Source organism: Lobosporangium transversale, assembly GCF_002105155.1.
Source record: "Lobosporangium transversale strain NRRL 3116 chromosome Unknown BCR41scaffold_10, whole genome shotgun sequence".
NCBI classification, from domain to species: domain Eukaryota; kingdom Fungi; phylum Mortierellomycota; class Mortierellomycetes; order Mortierellales; family Mortierellaceae; genus Lobosporangium; species Lobosporangium transversale.
In genome coordinates, this window is record NW_019028988.1 from 687,566 (window position 1) to 710,911 (window position 23,346).

The following is a 23,346-nucleotide window of genomic DNA, read 5'->3' on the forward strand; positions in this document are numbered from 1 at the left end:
CAAACGCTTTTTTTTTTTTTTTTTTTTTATTCATTCACATTTGACATCACCCCAATGAGTCAGCAGCACATGTTCCTCAGGAAGATCTCCCCTTTCATAACGCCACGCGTTGTTTGCGCTTGTATCCGCCAGTCGTACCCCCAAGGTGCTATCCGTTCTTCTCAAAGATATACCTTGAGATATTCCTCCAATTCCTCTTCTTCGCCTTCCTCGTCTTCATCATTTACGGTTATTACAACAGAGGCTGAAAGACCTATCGTCCTTAAGAGACCAAAACCTGACACAGCACGGAAAGCGGATCTCTCACGTAATAAGCCAATTAAGAGTAGAGATCATAGCGGCATTAATAGGAACAACAATGGTAATAGCAATAATAAAATCGCCCCGCAAGAAGTAAGAGGGGGAGCAGAGCAGGGTACCCAATTGGATTCAGCATTAGGATCAAAAACAGCCTCCCGCAAGTGGACACCGGAGGACGATGCTGAGATCATTCGTCTTGTCCGACAAGGCATGCAGTGGTCAGAGATTGATACTGCTTTGAATCGACCCCATTCCCAGTGTTACGAACGATACTTCACAGCCTTGGATCCCAACATCCAGTCTTGGTATCTACCAGATGGTCGACTTAATCAGGAAATGATACGCCGCTTGGTCTATTTGGTCGATGTCGAAGGCCATTCTTTCAAGGCCATTGTAAAATTAGAGTTGATGAAAGAGCCTTGGGAAATACCCACAAAACATGCACCTCAAGAATTACTAGAAACACTAAAAACAGGAGCAACATCAGTGCCTAGCAGTAGTATCAGTAGCAGTGCTTCCAAGCCGTCCGAGGCGCCAACAAGGCCAGGAGCAGCGTCGTCCAACCAAAACAAAGGGCAAATAGGAAAGCGATCCAAAAGATTTCGACCCGTCAATCGACTTTTCCTTCAGAAGAAATATCTGGCTTATAAATCCAACCTGACTGCGAACGCTATCCGCACAAACCGAGAGATTATGGAGCGAGCTATCCAACGGAGCGTCGAGTTATATGGAGAGAACTGGAAAAAAGTTGCATCGTATGCAGATGAACTGCTCGATCAATGGACGCCATCCAAAGCAGCTACTCCGATAAAACTGTCACCCATCGCCACTACTGGAGAGGATTCAGCTCTTCCAAAGGCAAAGATCTTACAAGATAGGAAGGATACAGATTTGATCCAGGAGAGAGAGCCTTTGACTCCAAACAAAGCTGCTAGTATTTACAGGGCACTTCAACGAAAAGGGGTCGACTGGGGACTGGAGGATGATGTTATTATGGCCCGCAAAGTCCTGGAATTTAGTCGCTCACAACCGGACATTCTAGACGTTTTGGAAAAGCCTCTGCCGGAAGACCAGGGTCATCCAGCAGCTGAGCCACTAGAGGAGCAGGAGAAGTTGCAGTACAAATACTGGACTGAATTATCTACTGCAGTGGGCACTCACACAGTCGAGCAGTGCAAGCGTCGATGGGATGGATTGTGGGCATTACAGGATAATGAGAAGTCTGCAAAGAGCAAGGCATTTCATCGGACCGAACGGCTTTATTTCTGGATGCTGTGGGCTCACTTTTATCAACATCAACCGCTGCGCAAAACAGTTGACATAAACCATAATGAAAGCGATAGCAGCAATGACAAAAGCTATGATGCTGGACTCAAGAACCACAGCAAGATCAATGATCGTGTTCTGGTCACGAAAGATTCAAACCAACACATTGATTTAGAGCAAACTCTCAAGGAGGTATCATTCGCTAAGGATATCTCGAGGTGGATGCGCCATCGCTCTGAGGCACAATGTGATTTGTTTTTCAGAACTAGCGTCATGTCTGCATTTGCACGGCTTGGCATCATATCGGCTCCAGATCAAGGAAAACAAGGACAAAAACAAGAAGATGAGGATGGGTCATCAGAGCATACCAAGGCAATTGTGGCGCAAAAGAACATCGATATGCCTCAGGGTCTGAGACTCATTCTCCATGAGATTGCAGAGCCTATGATTACAAAGTTGACAACCGTTTTACCTCAAGATGGTACAACTTACCAACCATGGGTCCTACGCCCCGAATGGACACGAGAAAAGATCCAAGCGTTACAGGAGCTTGTCCATCAAGCTAAGCAAGGAGTAAAGCGCTCAGATTTCGAATTGGATTGGAACAAAATCGCTGGGAAGTTGAGCGAAAGGTTTGGTATCGACATCAACAGCAGAAACAACGGGAATGTCAGTGGCGGCCTTCCCAGTTTTTCAGCAAAGCAATGTCAAGATTGCTGGGAATGCATTGCCACAACACGATATAGACCTACTGAATCCAAAGTACTCCCATCATCATCAGCAGAACCTAACACGGAGCATGATGGCCATGATGGTCTAACCCAAGATCGTCTGCTGCATTGGTCTGATCGGGACCTTCAGCTTTTGCAACAAGGTGTTCGAAAGTATGGTACATTCTGGGCAGATATCCGGGCTCAATTTTTGCCTAACAAAGACCTATCGGATCTATATCAAACCTGGCAAGTCATTTCTGCGCCTTCAGAAGAGGAAGACCTTTCAAATATAGCAAACCAATCAGAAAAGTTTAAGCTACATGTCGGTCGTGTGAATCGGCTGTTAGATCCAGATTACCAAGGTCTCTTAGGCGCTTTGGATAAAGTCAATGGGAGCGGAAGTAAAAACAATGATAAAAGGAAAAGCAAAAGCAACGGCAGGAACAGTCAAGGAGCGTCAGATGAAAGCGAAGACAGGAAGTGAAGTTGATTAGAGAAGTAGATAGGAAAAAAAAAAAAAAAAAAAAAAAAAAAGAACGAAAGAAAGAAAGAAAGAAAGAAAGAAAGAAAGAAAGAAAGAGAGGAAGAAAAAGAATAAGGGTGCCACATTCATTCTTTTGTATTTGATTTTCAACTTTTTTTAAATGTTTTTTCTTTTTCTTTTTCTTTTTTTTTCTTTATTAATAATAATACGTCGATGTTAATTTGTTTTACGACTCCCACGATGCTTCCACGATCTCTCGTACTCTCCTAGTGTATTCCTTCTTGTTCTCGCGATAGAGATTGGCCGCCTCAGCATTAGCAGGCGAGTTTGGATTGGGATCATGAAGAAGTGACTGGATACTAGTTAAGATGGCAGCCACATCATAGGTGGGGGACCATCGATTTTGAAGAATATCCAGACATAATTCACCATTGGCATAAACATTGGGATGGAACATGCGTGACACAAACTTGACAGTCGGCGGCTTGTTTGGATACGTTTCATCGAACTGAAGAACCAAGTTGAACGTGCCATCTTCAAAAGGAGTTTCGCCTTTTGGAAGAAGGAAAAAAAATAAAATAAAATAAAATAAAATAAAATAAAAATTAATACTTTCTTGTGTTACAGACTGCGCTAAAAAATTGAGGCGTTTTCTTTTGCCCTTCTCCTTCCTTTCCGCCCCCTCTCTGTATTAGATTGGGGTCATCGGTCAACTTAGTGGCCAAATAAGCCCTTCCATAATCAAAATTACTGTTATTTCTTTTACTGTGGTGTGGTTAGGTCATCCAATTTTTTTTTTTTCTTTGCTTACACAAGTGAACCATCTTTCCACATTTTATTTTATTTATTCACATTTACCTGGCCCAAAGATGACAGCATTCCATAGCATAATGTTATCAGAACAAGGTGCACCAGATATACCGCCTGGGGGATCACTTTGCAAGCGTTTGAAATCCTTCATCAATCTGCGACGTGCGGAAGTCGACATGGCGTTTTTCTTTTCTCCTATGATATGATATATTATGCTGTCTTATTTAATACTTGGGTTCCACTGAACTTCCTTTCTGTACTATTTGCCTTTTTTTTTTATTTTTTTTTTATTTTTCTCTCTCTTTTCCTTTCTGCCTTGTTTGCTGAAATAGAATGATGAAGATGTCGTGTAAAGAATGTGAGTGAATGAGTTGAGTGAATGAATGAGGAAGATAGAGAGAGAGAGAGAAAGAGAGAGAGAGAGAGGTGACAGAGTGACATGGGCTCAATTCCATGATAATAGGAGTGTGCAAAGCCACACTGATTAACTGCATGCGTGCCAAACTCCTCCTCTTTCTCCTCTATCTTCTCGCCGTCATCTCATCTTACACATCAAAAAAAGGGGGGGGGGGGTGGCCTGTGCGGGAACCCAAGAAAGGAACCATTTTAATAAGACATCTCTCTTTAGGAAGATTAGATTAAGAATATATTATAGGTTTCTATGTGTGTATACATATTATAGCATTTTTTATTATTATTATTGTTTCATCGATCCAAAGGCCTTAAAAGAAAGTCTCCTTGTCGTCGATCATCCATTTTTTTTTTTTTTTTTTTTTTGCTCTTATTTTTAGTTACGGGAATTGTTTGTACGTTTTTTTTTTTAAAAAAAAAGAGCAAAGCCTTTCCATAGTCTCACTCTTTTAAACCTTTGCGACCTGAGCTAGGGCGTCTCAATCTAGTTGTAGTGTCTGGTGGTTGTACCAAAATGCTTTCTTGCCCGCTAGATCGTCTCCGGGCCCTTCCAGAATTAGGTGACGCACCATCGAACGAAGCGGCAGCGTTGGCAGTGTTGACAGATTGTTCTTTCTTAAAAACTTGACCAGGTTCCATAACAGCCCCCAATGCACGACGTAATTGCCGATCCATATATCCAAGTCCAACCTGATAACTCGCGTTCATCCATCCAAAACCTTCACGTGGAATAAACTTGAAGTCCACACCGACGTTTCCGTACTCCACTTGCACTCTGTGGGTCATGTTCACTACATCAAACTTTTCAGGTACCACGCCATTGAAGTCTACAAATGATTTCGTGATACTAGAAGAGAGAAATAAAAGAAAAATACGTCAGAAGCTTTTATATATATATGTAAAAAAAAACTCGATAAAAATAAAATAAAATAAAATAAAATAAATAGTATTAATAAACTTACGTGTACAACCAGCGGTAACAGCAGCGCTTAGCTTCCTCCATGAATCCGTATTTCTCAAAACCAATCCAGGAAATAATCTGATGAGGTGCCCAACCAAATGGAAAGTCCCACTGGCGATTAGGACGAGATAAGGTAATAATGCCCCTGGATTCCTCTGTCCCAGACACTAATCCTCCAGTAACCTCAAATAAAGGAAGGGCCGTAACCCTATGGAAATATAACAGTCAGTGATTATTATAATTATAGTTCTTATTATTTTTTTTGGAGACGAATTCATTGCACAGAGTCAAATTTTCAAGCTTTTTTCAACTTACATCATTTTCTCAGCCTTTGTACGGTCGGCGCATCCGGCCCACATGGTATAAAAAGTTGTAACACTCTCATAGGTACTTTGAGTCTTCAGGCGTGTATTATAATCGAAGAACATCCCTTTCTCTTCATTCCAACAGTACTGATTAATTTTTTCTTGACGGGCACGGGCACGTTCAAACCATTCGGCAGAGGTATGAGTGACCGATGAAGGCCGATCCTTACATTTTACATTGCGGGTTTCATAGCTACTAAAGAATGGGGTCTCAAATGTGTCTCCAAAAATTGTCTGGATTGTCTCTGCAATATCCATCTCATACTTGAACAGCAAGGCGTTCAGATCAATAGTCGCAATGTCTGCACAACAGTTGTCTAGGCGGTAAGTGGTGTCGTGACCAGACTCGCGGACTGCGCGGTCGTGCTTAAAGTACGTATCCAGTTCTGGCTCATGTAACTCTCCACTGTTGTACATGTCGCAATACTTCTCGATAGATAATCCTCTTGCGTCAGCAAAGGGTTTGATCACATGGTCGAAATGGGTCGATTCTGTCTCTGGTGGCATGCCTACGCCCTCACTGTAATAACGCGAAAGTCCCGACACTGGATCATACCGAGGCTGAGACATCCAAATAGTCAGATACTCCTTAATGGCTGCCGTCAACGAAACAGCAAGCCATTGCTTGTTTTCGATCTCAAGACTGAATGGAAGACGATCGTAGACCTTAAGCATCATATCGGTGAAAAATGGAGGTTGAGTTCTGGTCAAGTAGTAGCTACGGTTGGCATTCAAGATTTTGCCGTAATGCTGAATCTCATACACAAAATTATCCACCATACCCTTCGCCAGCTCCAACCGCCCATCTACTAGCAAGCCCAAGGATTCAAAGTAAGAGTCCCATCCATACATCTCGTTGAAACGACCTCCCGGGACTACAAATGGAACGCCCTTCAACGTGTCCAAACCTTCCTCGTCTACGAACCTTGTCATAGCCAAAGCTAAAATGCCAGGTTTCTCGTTGATTGACTGAACGTACTTGGGTGTGATGAACTCTGGCAATTGCTCTACATCGAGTTTAAGATGGGGTTTCTGAATAGAAATATTTTTGTAATACTCGAACACCTCATTCTCTCCATGAGGGATATAAATCCGTGGCGCAGTATTCTTGGATCGGGTTTTAGGGTCATTTGCAATCATTTCTAAACCTTCTGCATCAATACGTCGAGTGAGTCCATCCCAGAAATGATGACGGATCATGCGTGAGAGCCGATCGACAGGGTTTTCGTTCAACCGAGCCTCGTCCAATACCACGTATTTACGGCCATAATCCTGCGCTAGCGATAACTCCTGAAGCAGATTACTAAGCATGTACGTTCCACGAATGTCATACTTTTTGAATCCAGCCGAATCTGCAGTGCCTAGAGTGATGACCTTTGGACCAACATCATTAACTGTAATCTGAAAGTCACCATCTGTATCCTCCTGTTCCAAGATCAGCTTCTGAGTCGCTTCGACGTCAATAAGGAACCGCCTTGGCTTAGTGGCTTTGTCATCTAAGAATGATAGAATCAAGAAGGAGAAAAAATGATAGCGTTAATGGCGATAAGATAAGGAACACAACAGATGAAGAGGTCAACACATTATTAATCAAAGGTCTGTGGACTTTTTTTTTTTTTTTTTTTTTTTTTTTTTTGGATGCCCGCTCCCCTGTACCAATCATTGATAAATGAAGATAAGGAGAAGAAAGAAAAAAAAAAAAAATAGACAAGTGGACAAGATATGTGGATAGAAAGCGCGTTTTTGCTTTTCATCGTCCGATCGATGAGCTTTGAATAATACAGGGGTTTTTTTAGGATAAAAAAAAAATTTATAGCTTTTTAGTCGCTAAACTTAAACTCACCATGTGAACCACGACGGGGACGTCTGTACTTAGTGGCGGCCTCTGAGTGTGTAATAGGATCATTCGAGTTTTCGAAGGCTATAGGCTTGCTGGACTGTTTATTGACCGCCATGAAAAGAAAAAAAGAAAAAAGTTAAATACATCTTCTAACGCCAATAGATGAAACCACTCAGATATTCAAACATCGATTGGTTCTGTTGTTCAAACACACACGCCCCTCGTTTCCCCTTGCAAACACTTGACTCATCGCAGTGGTAAACATGTGTATTCTACACAACATTCCCTTGTTCCTCTCAGTTGTGTCTTTACCGCATGCAGGCGTAGATTATTTTTCAATGAAGCAGAAGACTCATGTTGAGTGAATGACACAGGCAACTGTACATTAGCTGAACTGTGATATGTGCTACATGTATACACAGCGTCCTTTAGATCTGAACAGTTGCTCAACGGCTATTTCTTTTTTTATAACAAGTCTTTTATAAGAACGACATTCACTTCATTAAACCCCTTTTCCCTTTGTTTTCCCGGCATGTCACACTCCATTGTCAAACTATTTTTACAATGTTTCTCAATTGAATGGCGGTTGAGCTTCCTAGTCTCTCTCGGCATGGAAGCTAAGCCTAGTCTAACCCAATTAACTGGCTAAACTCTGGTCCATATTATCCATGATCATCGAATAATAAATAATGATGTGTTTTGGAAAGGGAAAATAGATGGTACGGCAATGGACATAAAAAGCAAAGTAAAACATGGCCACATGCTAGAGCAACAATTTTTTATCTCCTGAAAGTTCTTCCTTTCACAATTATATAATATTCACTTCTACACCATTAAGCCTTTCTTTTCATAAACGTAAACAGTAAAAAAAAAAAAAAAAACTTACGTTGCCCAACGTTCTGTGTCGGCTGACATAATTAGTACTCGAATAATATTCATTAGCAGGAATATGGACCGAAGATATTTTGTTGTCCTGTTGAAATGGTTTCTGTTGAGTGCTGCTACTGTTATTATTGTTGGAGGAAGATGAAAATGAAGAATTTGCACCGGGATTGGAAATTCTATTGATGTCAATATCGGTATTGATATCGATATTATTGTTCCTGTCAGAAGGAAGGGAAGAGTTGTCTACAGTCATGGTTGATGAGTCTTCGGTAATATTCATTGCACCTGGGGATTGAAAGAAAGAAAGAAAGAAAGGAGGAAAGGAGGAAAGAAGGAAAGGAATAAAGACAAAGAGAGGGAGGAAGAAATATGTATGAAAGTGTGTGTAATGTAAGGAAGAGAGGCGAGATCAGCCAGGCCAGGTCCCACACACAGAATATAAGAAGAGTAATAGCAATTAAAAACAGAATGAGAAATGATGACTCAGGGAAGGGATGACAAGCAAGGGGATATAGGAAATGAGTTTAAGGATGAAGAAGAAATGAAGGAAGGGAAAGAGAAAGAGAGTCATTTAAAAACGACTCATAATGTGCAGCAATGATCATTAAAAAAAACCCTTTTTTCTTATAGTAAATCTGATTGAGTAAGATTCAATATCATGAGCAGATACACAGCACAAATGACATTCACGTCCGATCGGAAAATATAAAAAAAAAAAGGCTTACTGTTGATACTTATTCGTTCATGCTAATCGATGTTCAAGAATCGTATTATCAGCGAACTATGGTTATCCTACTCCGCAGAACAGAGGAAACAGACATGTTCTTTTGTATTGAAAGAAGTGGCATCATTCGTATGCTGTCATTCTTTCCATGTTTGTCTTAGTCAACTGTTCATTATTTATTACTGTTTGCTTACACACGAACCCCCGCATCTCATTCTCGAGCTCGTTGATAACGCGCCCTAGATGAAGGCCCCATCTCATCTCATTTTCTCGATATTTTGTTTGCCTTCATCTCTTTAAATATATTTATTCCTTACTTCTATTTTATTGTCACTGACACATTTTAACCCTTTTAGCCCATACAAGATCAGATACAACTAGAGCACTCAAAGCTTCGATTTTGCGTTAGCGCGTCTATCTTGATCATCTTCTTGGTGGCGTCAAAAGAAATCATTGTTGTCGGCCCCAGCCATCAAACGTGCTTCTTCCCATAGGGTTGTTCCAGTACAATCACAAATCTTCTTTGCATTCTCGAACACGCCTGCAGATCTTGCAATGATACCACAAATGATACCATTTCCAGAGTTGCCGTCTTCTTTCGACTTGGCTACTGCCTCTGCAGGCCCAGTTTCCGTTCGTCCAAGATCATCTCCTCTTTCGGTCACCACCATGGATCGTCCAATGATATCCCAGACTTTGATCCGCTTGCTCTCCGATACGAGATCGCCCCATCCCTTTTCATCCACTTCCACATTCCCTAAATCACCAACGTGGCCCGTCTCATGATCACCATGGTCCACATTGGTTGGATTGTAATGTGGACCTGTTGTAGTAGCTCCACCTGAAGTATCACCCAATTCATGGATATGGATGCCATGTTTGCCTGGGCTCAACCCCTGGACCGTTACATCGACCACACAGACGTCATTATTCACTTGTAGGAACCTTGCAAGGCCGTAAGGCTTCTTACTGTTTGGAGGAACAGTAACCAAAGGATCGTCTTGGTTGATATCAAGGATACACACAGCTGCTCCGGAGTGTGCACCTAATTAAAGAAACCCATATGAATAAAACGTAAAGAATAGGATATAGAAAATCAGATGGCAAAGAAAAATAGTGCATGTGCCACATTCCAGGTTTTTACAGCTCAAAATTAATATCAATCGTAATACACACCCTGAGCAACGCCAGATCCGCGCACGATTACCATCTTGCCTGTGCTCTTTAACAGGCGTGAGATAGTTGATGGTGGTGCTGGGTTGACCAATTGCAATCCAAGAGATACATTCAAAGTAAAGGCAAGTTGAATGAGTAAAAAAAAAAAAGGAAAAAGAGTGACATTAAATTTGAGGAACGGAGCAGCGCAGCAGCAGCAGTCAAGTGAAGTCAGGCAGGATAGAATGCCAGCCTTCCTTCAAGAATATTCTCAACTTACCATTGCCTTCAACGACAACACGCTGTTCCTTAAGGTCAATGTCGTAGTTACTAATACCTTCTGCTCTGTCAAGAACCTTCTTCACATCCTTAACACATGACTCGCAGGTCATTTCGACCGCAAATTCGGTCTAAAACAAAGTTTCATGGTTCATTCTACTGGTGAGCCATTTGCCATTTATTGTGGTATGAAAGTTAACCAATGTAAAGGAGCGCATACATAACGAGCCTTTGTACCTTGAATTCTGATGTTGTTTGCACCATGGCTTTACTTTAATGAATTGCAAAAAAAAGAAAAGCATCGCAGAGATGCATCGAGAAGAAGGTATTGTGATATCACGTGCACTCGAGATTAAGAAACGTTTATTTAGTCTATGTTTTAGAAGGAACCATATGAATAAAACAGAAACACAAATGACGAGTCTTTTATCCTGTAACTGAAGCCTGTTGACCATATCCCAGTATCCAGAACCCAGCTACAAGTAGTGCTGTTCCAAGAACATCAATTAATGAGGTTCTATAAATTTTGTATTGGTAGACCATGGATATATGGTTAGTACAGCTTTCATCTAATATGATTAATCAAATTGTAGTCAAATCAAAAAGGAGAACTTACAATATTGGCAGAGCATAGTTGTCAGGATCATATCCATATTTCCAGAACGAAAGAGTGATCTGCTTTGCCAACACTAATGCGATGACCACAAGGCCCAGTGCTACTACTGCATAGCCAAACACTACACTAGCACTCCATTGAACATCGCCCAATCCCAGTAAACCAATCACTGTCAGAAACAAGATCTCAATAGGGATGTGAACCAAGAACAGCGTCTTCTCCGTAGCACGATAGCTTTCTTTGACATTTGCATGTAGTGCTGTGCTGATCCTGCTCGCATATATAGAACCAATATTGCCTGTCAAACCGTTAAGAACGGGCGAAATCATGGCCATTCCAGGAAATTGATTGATATATCTTTCCAGAGTGAGTCCTGCTGTGCTGGCAATCACCATGGCAGAGAATACTGGTCCCCACCCTTCCTTGACAACCTCAGATACAAACTTGTTGCGGCGCACATAGTATAGCCACACAGGAATCAAAGAGAGGAGTATCGCCAGTAGAATAACACATAGTGATGTTTCTAAAACAATGGGTGAAAAGAGTGAAGGCATAAATTGAGTCGATTTTCATATTGCCAGACAGACTGCTGCTCCTTAAGTTCTTATCTGAAAAAAGAAAAAACGGAAAAGAGACGCCTCTAACGAAATACATACGGATGAATTTCACAAGGAAGGCTGCACAACTTGACAAAATCATAAGTGTAACCAAATCTCCGAACGAGGATGCCAATGGGCATGCAATATTATCTATACGTTAAAGGTAAAAAGTTGGTATGTATGGCATCACTTGATTAATCAGTCCTTGAATCGCCTACTAATGATTGATCTCCTTCATTCGATGAATTTGGATTGCTTACCTGGATTTACTCTGTAGTGCCTACAGATTAGGACAAGTGCGCACATAAAGCTACCAAGGACAAAGCTACTGATGGACGCGCAGAGCATACTAGACGAGATCATTAGTGCAATCTCTTCTAGATTGTTGGTCGTCGGATGTACAATCATACCCAATGCAAACGAAAATAGTCCAGCCACAGATCCAACCGTCAGTCCTTGCAGTTGCAGAAGAGCCAAATTTCCTTTGATGAATGCGTTGCGTGTTAATGGTGAGTCCAGTAGCCCCATGTTACACTAGAAAGAAAGGATCGCGTGATCAACGTGATTCTTCATCAGAAGCATGTACAATAATCAATCAAACTTTGATCAAACAGCGATCAATAGCTAGCAGCATTTTAGAAATACTTACAGCTGTTGATAGTCGACTAGCAAGATTCATCTCTAGGTTGCCCTTCAGGTTGAGAAGGATAGGTATCAAAATAATAAGCTCAGAGATCTCAATGAAAACATCCCAATGCTATGAATTACACAGGATGAGGAATTTGAGAAAATGCGGTAATGAAATCTGTATTAGTCCAGCCTGATAAAATAAATTAGGGTGCACAGATGCACAACATCATATCATCATCACAGACGATCCGATCAACAAAAACATTTGTACCTGAACAGCATCCAATAGCCAGCCTGCACATATTAGTCCACTGACAGCAATAACCAATGTTGACGATGCCTTTTAATTATGGGAAGAAATAAAAATCACTGAATTAGAATAAAGGAAACAAAGTTGCGTGTTAACTCCTCTACTACGTTAGTTTTACTGCACTTACTTGCATCCATAATCCTTGATCTGGATCCCCTTCCTTTGCTGTTTCTACGCCTCTTCTTCCTGCCAGACAGCTCTCTTCTGAACCCAAGTGATCGCCTCCATCATCATGGTTTGGTTCCTCATATTCGAAGCTCTCACGCCCATATTTGAGTGATTCCAAGTCGTCCTCTGCTTCCTCAATAGAAACGACAGTGCTGCTACCATCGCCAGATGTCTCCCGATGAAAAGTATCTGATTGAGGGCGGGTAGAATCGCTGTTTCTCCTTAACTCTGCCTCATTCTCCGAGTCTGAATCAAAGCCATCGGCAAGGACATGTGTGGCGGAGATAGTAGTAGCCGTACCGTGCTCCTGTTGATCATTAGGGTTATTCGTGGACGTGGATTGACTGGCATCCCCATTGGTATTTGTGTGAGAGCCTCTTTGCTGATTCTTCAGGGATGTTTGATTTGAGGAAAAAGATATAGAGTTTGGATCGAGTTCTTCATCATCATGTATAGACCCTATAGAGCGTCTAGAGTCGAGGAGAGGGGTGTATGGTGCCTGTGTAAAGGTAGGCGTAGTGGAAGAGAGCAGCCGGGACATGGCAAACGTTTTTGTGTGGAAGAGTGGAGAGGAAGGTATTTAGAGAATTAGAGAGAGAATGACTGGGGTTTTACGTCAAGATAGTAAGACAAAGGCAATTAACTAGATGCTTAGAGTGAAGGGACACACTGAGTGGAAGAAACAGCTGAGTGAAGATATTATGGCTTGAGGAGCAATTGCGATAGTAGCATAGAAAGAGCAATAAAGAAAGGGAGAGAGGTACAAGAATGCACAGAGAGAAAGAGAGAGAAAATACAATCTGAATGTAGTTGAGTGAATTGAAAAAAAAAAAAAAAAAAAAAAAAAAAAGTAGAAAGAGATGGTAATGATGATGACCCAGCCAGTGGTTAGAGAGAGCGTAACGGATGATGAAAATAAATAAGAATAAAAAAAAAAAAAAAGAGAGAGAGAGAGAGAAAGGATGATGCATGCACTATTGTTAGTCCAATTGCACAATGTCAATGAATAAAAATGCCTCTAGCTCAGTCTATTTAAGAATGATGTGTAAAAATAATCACGGCTTTGCCCTTCCCAGAACTTCCTGCTTCCCGCTCTAGTGACTGCTGAAGCTTCCCCGGTTTCTTTGTGTCCAAGACATCAACCCTGGACACACAGACATGAATGATAATTGTCATCCATAGAGGGTGATGGCTCGCTTAGGACTTGTCGGATTTAGTACTCTCAACAACTGCTGGAATCGTAACCAAACGCACCATATTCAAGATAAAGACTGCCCATTACTTTGAACGTAACACATGCGATCGGGCCATCCTGCATCTGCCAATCAGGTTGTTTGTCTTCCCACAACAGCTGTGATCTGTTGCTTGACATGTCTGCCTTGCAGAAATACACGAAGCAAGACGATCGGCAGTTGAAAATCCTAAAAAAAACATTCTCTCATTTTTTTTTCTTTTTCCTTTTTCCATCCTTCATCATCTTCCTCTTTTCTTTCTTCTTTCCTAGACACTTCCTTCATCTCTACTTCCTCTCTTCAAGCCATGACCTTCTTTGAAGCTACCTGCACCGCGCCCGTCAATATTGCCGTCGTCAAGTATTGGGGCAAGCGTGATACCTCCTTAATCCTCCCAACCAACTCATCCTTGTCTGTCACGCTCTCACAGGATCAGCTTCACTCCAAGACTACCATCCGTGCCTCGGCCGATTTCACATCAGACCGCCTTTGGTTGAACGGCATTGAGGAATCCATTGAGAAGAACAAGCGCCTTGTTGCATGTCTCCGTGAAACTCGTGCTCTTCGCGCTCAAATCGAGGCCAAGGATGAATCTGCTCCCAAGTTGTCAGGATTGAAGATCCATATCTGCTCAGAGAATAACTTCCCAACAGCTGCTGGATTGGCTTCTTCTGCTTCTGGTTATGCCTGTTTGGTTTACACGCTCTCCAAGCTGTTTGAGTTGCCTCTCAATGCTTCGGATCTGTCAATTGTCGCTCGCCAGGGATCTGGATCGGCTTGCAGGAGTCTGTTCGGTGGCTTTGTCGCCTGGGAAATGGGCGAGAAGGAAGACGGATCGGACAGCAGAGCTGTTCAGGTCGCCCCTGAGACTCACTGGCCAGACTTGCAGGCTTTGATTTGTGTAGTCTCGGATGAAAAGAAGGGCACTTCTTCAACTGAGGGAATGCAATTGACTGTGAAAACGTCAGCCCTGTTGCAACATCGTATCAAGAATGTGGTTCCCAAGCGCATGGAGGAGATGATCGCCGCTATTCACAACAAAGATTTCCCCCGATTTGCAGAACTCACCATGCAGGACTCTAACCAGTTCCATGCTGTCTGCCTCGACACCTACCCGCCAATCTTCTATATGAATGATATCTCAAGAGCCATCATCCGCATCATTTCGGAATATAATAAGGATGGTATCAAGGCCGCTTACACATTCGATGCAGGTCCAAATGCTGTTATTTATGCTCCTCAGCAGAATATGCGGGAGATTTATGCTATTCTTTCACATTACTTCCCTGGCCACGCTTTCGAGGACTCCCTTGGATTGAAGAAGAACGACACTGTTCATGCGCTTCCTCAAAACTTTGATACGCGGGTCTCACCTGTCTTCTCCCAGGGTGCTGTCAAACAGATCCTGCACACCAAGGCTGATGACGGTCCTCGTGTCCTAGACTCTGCTCAGTATGGTCTTTTGAATGCTGAAGGCCTTCCCAAGCGTCTTGCTTAAGCGCACTTATTGTTCCCTGTCATATTTTTTCTTTCATTAATAAAACTTTCGCAACACTACGCCTTCTTATGTTTATTATGGCAAAGTAAACTTGCTTACTCATTTATTAATCCAAGTCCTCACCACCTAGCTAGACCTTATTTAGCTTCTTAAACTTGAACAGATGTCGAAGGACACGCGCTTCAATTGAATTATCCTGCTGTTCTTGATCGTTTATGACTTTTGCTTTAATCCAACTGCTCAATACATGATTAATTTTCTCGCTGGTATCAAGCCCTTAGATCCCGACGTAAAGCGCCTCTAAATCATCACATAACCAAGAAGTCTTCTCGACCTCATCCATATCCATCACATGCTCCATGAGACTAAGGCTTTCAAGGCGAGGAAATAGCCGAGGCCAAAGCTGAAGCATTCAGCCTGGACTTTAAAATCGCTCCAGCCTCTGGAAAGCTCCATCTATCCAACAGTTGGCCGAGGCCATTGATGCTGGCCTATAGGCGTGAAGACAAATCCATTTGTTTGGGCAGCGTGTAAGAGTGACGACCAAATCAACTGAAATTTCCTTGTACGGAATCGTCAAGGCATCCAGGCCGATAAATACGATAAATACATCGTGAATTGGAATGTGGCCTATCAAATCTCCTGAAATGGTGCCTATCTGAATGGCCGTCAATCTGGAGTACTATTTGGATACACTTTCCTTCAACAGCATAGTAGAGGATGCGCCGTGTGTTATTTTGCTCCATATCCTCCAGCGTTTCAAGTTTGGGAAGTGCATAATGATTGGCGGTTGACTGGAAAGCATGATATCTTCGATTCCTGGATGTAATTGTGTTACTCCGGTGTGTTGGGATTTATCATCGGTTAGGTTGAAAGTGAAGGATGTGGTCGCCACGTCAACGGTTGTAAGGGAAGGATAAGCTTGGAGAAGAGGCACGAATGACGATCCTGTGAGGCGCAGCCGCTTAATAGTAATTCAAGTCAATTTTGAATGCTCTCCCGTTGAGGTAGTTAGCGAATCTAGACAAAGGTATTTCATCGACGTCCGGGCTTTGTCGTGTTTAGACTTCAACGCGAGATCGGTCAGTGTTTCATGGTTTCGACGGATAAGGTCATGGCAAGCTGCATGGAAATGAGGATTCTTCATCATTTCAATATTTAATATTTTCAATCTGCTGCCAATTAGGTGTTGCACTAATAAATCCGGCTGTGTCTGAGTATTCACATTCCTGATGACTCGAACATGATATGCAAACTTGCGAATAGTCGAAGTATCCAACTGTGCAAGCCTTGGATAGGCTTTGAAATCAACCATATGCTAGATAGAATATGTAAAGGCTCGAATGGAACCTTTGGAGACAAGAGTGGCATCATTAACTGAGACGAAGAGTGCCACTCTGTTTCGAATTTCAGGGACGTTTAGTGGGCTATCAAACATAACCGTAAACGTCTTGGAAGTGCTTACGAAAAGCAGTTAGGGTAATTGATGTGAGAGGAAACTAGGCTCGTCACCAGCCTGAGGACGAAGCGCACGTGTGTGCACACATGCTGCAAGGCAGCAGTGCCTAAAAAGGCAATTGGGTGGCTCGCTTCTCTTGCAGGCTGGAATCAAAAGTCGACTATTAGCTGACGACTCCTTTTTTTTTTGATTTTTAATTTTTTCAAAGTCCAAAATCGTATGGAGGAGCGTACAAAACACATGTAACCTACAATCATGCTGAGATATATGAGGACACATAAATTGAGCATACAAACACCTCATACTCCATAATCAGGTCTCGTTTCGTTAAAACTCTTTTCTCCCAACCTTCCAGCGTACTCTAATTTCACAGCTCTAAGACACCAGCAAACAAAAATGGTATTGATCGTGAATGAAGGTAATGATTGCCATGAAGGCGTTGGGAATAATGTTCTGGTGGATGTTTGTATGTCCAATTTATGTGTCATATATCTCAGCATGATTGTAGGTTACATGTGTTTTGTACGCTCCTCCATACGATTTTGGACTGAAAAAATTAAAAATCAAAAAAAAAAAGGAGTCGCCAGCTAATAGTCGACTTTTGATTCCAGCCTGCAAGAGAAGCATCTGCAAGATCAAGCCACCCACTACCAGACTTGATAGATATAGAACTCTTCAACTGGTCCCCGGCTATAGCATTACAAGAATGAATGATCTTTGATTCCAAAGCTGAAGCATTGAAGATACCAACTTGGCCAAATTTACAAAGATCGTCGTCAATCATAAGCAACGGGTATTTAGTTGACTAAATAATCTGCTATAAAGAAGCATAGTGAGTTGATAATGACGGGATTAGGTGCTAAACCCATGATTCCGTATGTAGATTGTCGAACTCATTCTTCGGATTTTACTATGGCGACCGCTGATCAAGTGGTTGTGATCCGTTTAAACGGGGCCCGACTCACCTATGGGGATATCTAACTAAGTGATGGAGAAAATTTGAAAAGTAAAAATGGCAACCCCCACCCATTCTACATCTATGCTGTCAGGGAATTGCAGTATATCGATGGTGGGGTCGGTTGGACCCATAATTAAAAACTAAAATGAGTGGGATACAAATGGTTACGTGTTGAATAGCAAGAGGCACGATTCTCTTTGTCTGTGTGTCCATGCTTGCATGTGTATACAGAACACATGTTAATAATAATTCTTTGACGTACGCCCTAGCCCTGTCGCCCCCTTCTTTTTCCCCTTTCCTTCCTCCCTGTCACTTCATTTCTTGTGGATCGTACAACTTTATTAACAAGAGTCTAGTCTAGTCTAGTCCACACAACCAAGACCACATTTAAAAAAAAAAAAAAAAAAAAGCTCATTCCATTTCATTTTTTCATTTTATTTTCCCATCATCCTTCCTTCCTTCCTTCATCTTTATCTTCTTTTCCTCCTTTTTTCTCTTTTTCTATTCGCACGATTTCCCCAACGTTTTGCTTGTACCCAACATCCAAGCGATCATTACAACATGAACGTGGTACCAGATGTTGATCATCTTTCCTCGCGCGACTATATCGTGCCTGATATGCTCGATTCCCCTATCCCTTCTTCGGGTAAACCAGAGATTTTCAAGCAGGAAAAACCAGCGGCAGCTCAGCCTCGTTTGCATCTCATAAATGAAGAACAAAAGTTCAGGTACCTAGCTCAACTTTTGTTTATATAAAGGATGGAGGAGTGACTTGTAGGTTCACTAAACTAACAAGCATTTTTTTTTTCTCATTCATCCCTAATGTTGGTATCGCTTATATAGTGAACACCTTTCGTCGTTTATTAACGAAAAATGGGGTCTCAAAGACTCTGGCTTCAACTATAACCTCGCTGCTGTCTTTGGAAGTCAGAGTACTGGAAAGAGTAGGTTCATATTATCATCAAGATCTCACTTTCATGGATTTTACTCTCTATAGTAGGATGGAGATGGGTGATTTCAAAGATTCAGATCGATCTAACTGCTTTTATGCACAATCTTTTTCTCGCAATTGAACAAAAAAAAGGTACTCTCCTGAACCGATTATTTGGTACCAGCTTTGATGTCATGTCTGAGAGTTCTCGACAGCAAACTACAAAGGGTATTTGGATTAGTAAAGGCAAAGACATGAAGGTTTTGATCATGGATGTTGAGGGTACTGATGGCCGCGAGCGTGGTGAGGACCAGGTAATAGATGATAAATTACATATAGACTACTATATAGTTTTTTTTATCTTACAAACATTTCTAATGTTTAATCCTTCACTTTGCAGGACTTTGAGCGTAAGAGTGCCCTTTTCTCACTTGCGACAACGGAGGTATTGATTGTGAATTTATGGGAGCACCAGGTTGGTCTTTATAATGGTGCCAATATGGGTCTATTGAAGACAGTCTTTGAAGTTAACCTTCAACTCTTTGGAGGCAACCGAGGGTATGTGTAATATGATTGTGACAATCCAAAAATTTCTTTACATATTTGCATGTGATTCAATTTAATTTTTATTTTTATTTGAATGGTCGTTTGATAATGACCGAGCGCATGGACTCTCCTGCGCTTACTAAAAAACATGGCTTGGTGGAGAAAGGAGTCATGAGATCTAAGACACGAGCACTAATCCTGGCATTTTCGCGTGTGACTTAACAGCAAGGAGAAGACACTTCTTTTGTTTGTAATCCGTGACCATGTCGGAGCAACACCGCTCGCCAACTTATCCAACACTTTACGCGTTGACCTTGAGCGAATCTGGCACGGACTTTCCAAGGTAAAGTTGTGCCAAACTGAATATTGTGAAATGGGAAACATTTTATCAGCTGGTTAATGTTTTTTTTTTTTCTCTCTTCTTGGGTTGAATACTAGCCGGAGGGTCTAGAGGATTGCAAGATTACAGACTATTTTGACTTCATGTTCACGACGCTCTCTCACAAGCTACTTCAGCCCGAAAAATTCGAAGCTGATGTCGACCAACTGCGTCTTCGGTATTTTTTTTTTTTCTTTTTTTTTTTTCTTTTTCTAACTAAATTCGGAAATTTCTATTCATATGAGCTAACTACCTTTCTATGGATATCTTCGCAGATTTACCGACCCTAACAACCCCAATTATGTGTTCCAGCCTCAATACTCCAGACGTGTGCCTGTGGATGGTCTTCACATCTATGCAGGAGGCATTTGGGACAAGATCATGACCAACAAAGACTTGGACCTTCCAACTCAACAGGAATTGCTAGCACAGTATCGCTGTGACGAGATTGCCAGTGCAGCTTTTGCTATTTTCCAGGAAAAGGTGAAAGAATTTAGGCAGCCAATCGAATCCGGGAACATTGTTGAGGATCTTGGACCCAAGATGAATGAAATTCGTAGTGTTGCAATCAGTAAGTCATCGCTGACCATAAATATTTCTTGCTAATTTATTCACTTCAGTATATTCACCCATATGCTTCTTATGTTTTCCCTTGAATACAGAATCTTTTGACAAGGACGCTTCACGTTACCATGCCGAGGTATATAAACGAAAGCGCGCAGAGATGATGAGTAAAGCTAACCATATGCTCGAGGCATATTTCTTGGGTCAACTCAAGAATCTTCACAAGAAAGCTGTGAGCATGTTCTCAACCAAGCTTCAAAACACGCTCCGTGGCGATGGTGTAGAATTCTCAGTAGCCGTAGCCGATTCCAAGAAGGAGGCCCTTGATTACTTTTTGCAGGGCGCTAAGGCCATTAAGCTTGATGAGACTGAGTGGTCGTTCGACGAAGAGCTGTATCAGCTTGAGCAGGGACTGAAAGAACTCGCGGCTGTACAGCGTGAGAAGGAACTGAATAAAATGTTGGCAGCATTGGAGAAGCATCTGCGCAAGGAATTGGATGAGCCCATTGGTCTAGCACTCAATAACCCCGGCCCAGGAATGTGGGGTCGTGTCATTACTATTTATCAACGAACAGTCGAGGACGGTGAGCAGTTGTTGCAGAAGAGAGCACGTACATTTGATTTGAACGAGCATGAGCAGGCTGAGTTGACATTGAACTTGCGTCGTCAAGCATGGGTCCTATTGACGAAGAAGGTCCAAGAGGAATCAGCCGATGGTATGATGTTGCTCAAGCTTCGCAACAGATTCGAGGAGAAGTTCCGCTATGACGATCATGGTCTTCCTCGTGTCTGGAAGCCTGATGATGATATTGATACTCCCTTCCGCAAGGCTCGTGACGAAGTAAGATGCAAGTCTTAGTTAGTCGTCCCGTGAAAGCCACAATGGCTTTAGTTTTACGCGAGGGCAAATCATGTTAATTGTGTGGCATTTTTATATATGTATATTTTTTTATGATAATAGACCGTCGAGCTGGTACCTTTGTTTGCTAAAATCAATACATTAGATCCTATTAAGGGAGAGAAAATCGAATTGGAGGCAACCGACGATTTTGATTTCGATCAGTCACTCAAGGTCCTTTCTGAATCGCGCCAACAAGAGATCACAAACAAGTTCAAGCGCGAATCGGATGCATTCTACCTGGAAGCCAAGCGATCAGTGGTTGCCACACAGGCCAAGCTACCATACTGGGTGGGCGTTGCATTAGTGATTTTGGGCTGGAATGAGTTCATTGCAGTAATTAAGAACCCACTTTATCTGATGGTGTTGGCGATGGTGGGAGTTCCTATGGCCGCAATGTGGTATTTGGATATGTTGGGCCTGGTAGAAACAGTAGCATGGAAAGTATATGATCAAGGCTACAAAATTGCGATGGACAAGTTGAGAGAAGCCATGGACAAGAGCCATGAGGGTCAAGGCAAGCAGCAAAATCAACAGCAACATCATCAACAGTGTCAACCCCAGCAATTTTCCTCTCAATCACAGCTCAATAATCGCTTCGTAAGTCGTAGTGATAGTTTCAGAGAGGAAAATGGCGTTGAACTGGACTCGCTGGACAAGAAGAGCTTATAAATCCACATTAGACACAGTCAGACAGACAGACAATAGCAGGGCAGGCCCAGCCATAAGATGCGGTCAATGGTGTTTAGACAATATAATATTTTTACTTTCAATAAACTACGCATGCAAAAAATAAAGTTTGAACTAAGCCACTCATGTCCAAGGAAATTGTTTGCCACCATTGTGGAAATACTATTTGCTCGCATTAACAGACATTCCTCATCAATCAATGACTGCAGGATCAGGATCAGCTTCAACCTCCGCATCTGCCTCTCGTGTACCACAGGCTGCTGTGCGGTCGCAGAGGGTTGCACAAAGTAACAACTTTAATGATGTGGAAATGATCTCACCTTCACAACAATCTCAGTCTGTAGCAGGAATAAGTGCTTCACAATCCAGTTCAGGACAACAAGCAGCAATTATCTATCCACGCTCGGTTGTCTCTAGTTTGAGACCTACAGCTGGTGCCTATACACCACATATGGACTCTATCAAGAAGTGTTTACAGCTTATTGCAGACTCGACCGTTGACTACGAAGAATCTCATGGTGACAAAAATCATAAGGGTGCAGGATTAAAAGATTCGCCTGCTCAAACATCAACAAAGAAACTTGCAAGCCGCTCTAAATTAATGCAAGCATCATTAGCTGAAAGGGATGCATTTAGTACGGACCCCCAGATCCATGATATGGAAGCGGCATTGCATTCGGCGCTGGAGTTACAGCAACAGGTTGCAGCTGAGCGACAGGCACTGGAAGGGCTTACATCGATTCTAAGCTTGGGAGGGAAGTTACCAGCACAAGATCTACGAAGGTCATTTGAGCATTTATTGAGCAATGAGGTGAAACACTTACAGACAAGGCGGAAACAAGCATTGAAGACGAGTCCCATTCCAGGAGTTGTGGATGTAGAGCTATGGGAGTTGAGGAAAAAAGTTTGGGAGGTACATCATGGACACGATCCTTTACCTACTTCTGGAGCCCTTGCAGGGAGTGCAGCTGGAGGAGGATATGACGAAGATGATGAGGATATGGAGATTGTGGTCACTGCAGATACAAGTGTACAAAGTTTGAAATGCCCATTGACGACAAATTTCTTAAAAGACCCGGTCACGAGTTCGTTGTGCAAGCATAGTTTTTCAAAGGATGCAATCATCTCACTTATTCAGGGGCGTCGTGGGCAATGCATGTGTCCAGTGCATGGTAGGGAATCCCTTCTACTACTTTTTTTACATGGTAAATTGATTTATGACTACTCTATAGATTCTAACGTCTTTTTTTCTCTCTCTCTCTTTCTTTCAATTAGGTTGTAATCGTGTAGTAACGATGGATTTGTTACAACCTAACAAAGCGTTAGCAAGAAAAGTTGCACGACAAATTGCAATCCAAGAAGAGATTTCTCAAGCAGAAACCGGAGAGGTAAAAAAAAAGGAAAAAGAGCAAAGCTTTCTAATTTTTCTTTAAAAGATGTATCCTAACACGAATATACCTCTTTCATGCTGATTCCTTAGTATACCACTGTGGAATAATCAATAAGGAGCAGACAACCAGTAGATCTAAGGGCCTGTCTTGGACACACATCACATTGCACATAGCACAGAGCACACAATTGCAACAGCCACTTTAATACTATTATGATTACATTGAATATAAAGAAGAAATAAGAATTATGCGTATGATCCACTTTTTTAGTTTTTTTTTGAGCT

General features: G+C 42.0%; 8 protein-coding genes across 8 annotated transcripts; 4 read left to right on the forward strand and 4 right to left on the reverse strand.

The window, feature by feature from the left end:
- The first annotated feature begins 44 nt into the window (after nt 1-44).
- On the forward strand, nt 45-2,782 carry BCR41DRAFT_349819 (hypothetical protein). The gene has a single exon (XM_022023540.1). The coding sequence runs from the start codon at nt 55-57 to the stop codon at nt 2,761-2,763; it is 2,709 nt and encodes a 902-aa protein (XP_021883423.1). The 5' UTR covers nt 45-54; the 3' UTR covers nt 2,764-2,782.
- A 163-nt stretch (nt 2,783-2,945) lies between these two features.
- BCR41DRAFT_349820 (ubiquitin-conjugating enzyme E2 2) lies at nt 2,946-4,002 on the reverse strand. Its single transcript, XM_022023541.1, has 2 exons — nt 3,622-4,002; nt 2,946-3,315 (listed from the first exon to the last, which is right to left on the reverse strand). Exons 1-2 carry the CDS (start codon nt 3,749-3,751, stop codon nt 2,990-2,992), a joined length of 456 nt encoding a protein of 151 aa, XP_021883424.1. The 5' UTR covers nt 3,752-4,002; the 3' UTR covers nt 2,946-2,989.
- A 209-nt stretch (nt 4,003-4,211) lies between these two features.
- BCR41DRAFT_377205 (neutral trehalase) lies at nt 4,212-7,265 on the reverse strand (the record flags this gene model as incomplete). The annotated part of the gene is made up of 5 exons (XM_022027090.1): nt 4,212-4,232; nt 4,588-4,831; nt 4,947-5,153; nt 5,261-6,806; nt 7,154-7,265. 5 exons carry the CDS (start codon nt 7,263-7,265, stop codon nt 4,212-4,214), a joined length of 2,130 nt encoding a protein of 709 aa, XP_021883425.1.
- A 1,658-nt stretch (nt 7,266-8,923) lies between these two features.
- On the reverse strand, nt 8,924-10,471 carry BCR41DRAFT_349822 (superoxide dismutase). The gene is made up of 4 exons (XM_022023542.1): nt 10,431-10,471; nt 10,195-10,324; nt 9,936-10,013; nt 8,924-9,804 (listed from the first exon to the last, which is right to left on the reverse strand). The coding sequence occupies exons 1-4, from the start codon at nt 10,455-10,457 to the stop codon at nt 9,200-9,202; spliced, it is 840 nt and encodes a 279-aa protein (XP_021883426.1). The 5' UTR covers nt 10,458-10,471; the 3' UTR covers nt 8,924-9,199.
- A 59-nt stretch (nt 10,472-10,530) lies between these two features.
- On the reverse strand, nt 10,531-13,348 carry BCR41DRAFT_385135 (hypothetical protein). The gene is made up of 7 exons (XM_022027645.1): nt 12,476-13,348; nt 12,310-12,378; nt 12,058-12,165; nt 11,669-11,942; nt 11,466-11,558; nt 10,810-11,332; nt 10,531-10,710 (listed from the first exon to the last, which is right to left on the reverse strand). Exons 1-7 carry the CDS (start codon nt 13,055-13,057, stop codon nt 10,620-10,622), a joined length of 1,740 nt encoding a protein of 579 aa, XP_021883427.1. The 5' UTR covers nt 13,058-13,348; the 3' UTR covers nt 10,531-10,619.
- Nucleotides 13,349-13,829: 481 nt separating this feature from the next.
- BCR41DRAFT_349824 (Diphosphomevalonate decarboxylase) lies at nt 13,830-15,449 on the forward strand. The gene has a single exon (XM_022023543.1). It carries the CDS (start codon nt 14,056-14,058, stop codon nt 15,244-15,246), a length of 1,191 nt encoding a protein of 396 aa, XP_021883428.1. The 5' UTR covers nt 13,830-14,055; the 3' UTR covers nt 15,247-15,449.
- A 2,605-nt stretch (nt 15,450-18,054) lies between these two features.
- Nucleotides 18,055-21,790, forward strand: BCR41DRAFT_349825 (RHD3/Sey1). Its single transcript, XM_022023544.1, has 9 exons — nt 18,055-18,391; nt 18,507-18,607; nt 18,748-18,908; nt 18,995-19,152; nt 19,366-19,483; nt 19,579-19,697; nt 19,795-20,090; nt 20,182-20,924; nt 21,045-21,790. The coding sequence occupies exons 1-9, from the start codon at nt 18,225-18,227 to the stop codon at nt 21,651-21,653; spliced, it is 2,472 nt and encodes an 823-aa protein (XP_021883429.1). The 5' UTR covers nt 18,055-18,224; the 3' UTR covers nt 21,654-21,790.
- Nucleotides 21,791-21,850: 60 nt separating this feature from the next.
- BCR41DRAFT_420626 (zinc-finger of the MIZ type in Nse subunit-domain-containing protein) lies at nt 21,851-23,298 on the forward strand. Its single transcript, XM_022029920.1, has 3 exons — nt 21,851-22,843; nt 22,947-23,059; nt 23,152-23,298. Exons 1-3 carry the CDS (start codon nt 21,871-21,873, stop codon nt 23,167-23,169), a joined length of 1,104 nt encoding a protein of 367 aa, XP_021883430.1. The 5' UTR covers nt 21,851-21,870; the 3' UTR covers nt 23,170-23,298.
- Nucleotides 23,299-23,346: the final 48 nt, after the last annotated feature.

Coding starts and splice junctions, on each gene's coding strand:
- BCR41DRAFT_385135 (XM_022027645.1), bottom strand. CDS start 13,057: ATGTCCCGGCTGCTCTCTTCCACTACGCCTACCTTTACACAGGCACCA. Junction 12,379..12,475: donor ATCAAGGATTATGGATGCAA/GTAAGTGCAGTA, acceptor CATAATTAAAAG/GCATCGTCAACATTGGTTAT. Junction 10,711..10,809: donor AACTATGCTCTGCCAATATT/GTAAGTTCTCCT, acceptor CAAAATTTATAG/AACCTCATTAATTGATGTTC.
- BCR41DRAFT_349825 (XM_022023544.1), top strand. CDS start 18,225: ATGAACGTGGTACCAGATGTTGATCATCTTTCCTCGCGCGACTATATC. Junction 19,484..19,578: donor TCTGGCACGGACTTTCCAAG/GTAAAGTTGTGC, acceptor GTTGAATACTAG/CCGGAGGGTCTAGAGGATTG. Junction 19,698..19,794: donor GTCGACCAACTGCGTCTTCG/GTATTTTTTTTT, acceptor ATATCTTCGCAG/ATTTACCGACCCTAACAACC.
- BCR41DRAFT_349824 (XM_022023543.1), top strand. CDS start 14,056: ATGACCTTCTTTGAAGCTACCTGCACCGCGCCCGTCAATATTGCCGTC.
- BCR41DRAFT_349820 (XM_022023541.1), bottom strand. CDS start 3,751: ATGTCGACTTCCGCACGTCGCAGATTGATGAAGGATTTCAAACGCTTG. Junction 3,316..3,621: donor TGCTGTCATCTTTGGGCCAG/GTAAATGTGAAT, acceptor TTCTTCCAAAAG/GCGAAACTCCTTTTGAAGAT.
- BCR41DRAFT_349819 (XM_022023540.1), top strand. CDS start 55: ATGAGTCAGCAGCACATGTTCCTCAGGAAGATCTCCCCTTTCATAACG.
- BCR41DRAFT_420626 (XM_022029920.1), top strand. CDS start 21,871: ATGACTGCAGGATCAGGATCAGCTTCAACCTCCGCATCTGCCTCTCGT. Junction 22,844..22,946: donor ATGCATGTGTCCAGTGCATG/GTAGGGAATCCC, acceptor TCTTTCAATTAG/GTTGTAATCGTGTAGTAACG.
- BCR41DRAFT_349822 (XM_022023542.1), bottom strand. CDS start 10,457: ATGGTGCAAACAACATCAGAATTCAAG. Junction 10,014..10,194: donor TGTTGTCGTTGAAGGCAATG/GTAAGTTGAGAA, acceptor TGGTCAACCCAG/CACCACCATCAACTATCTCA. Junction 9,805..9,935: donor CGGATCTGGCGTTGCTCAGG/GTGTGTATTACG, acceptor TTCTTTAATTAG/GTGCACACTCCGGAGCAGCT.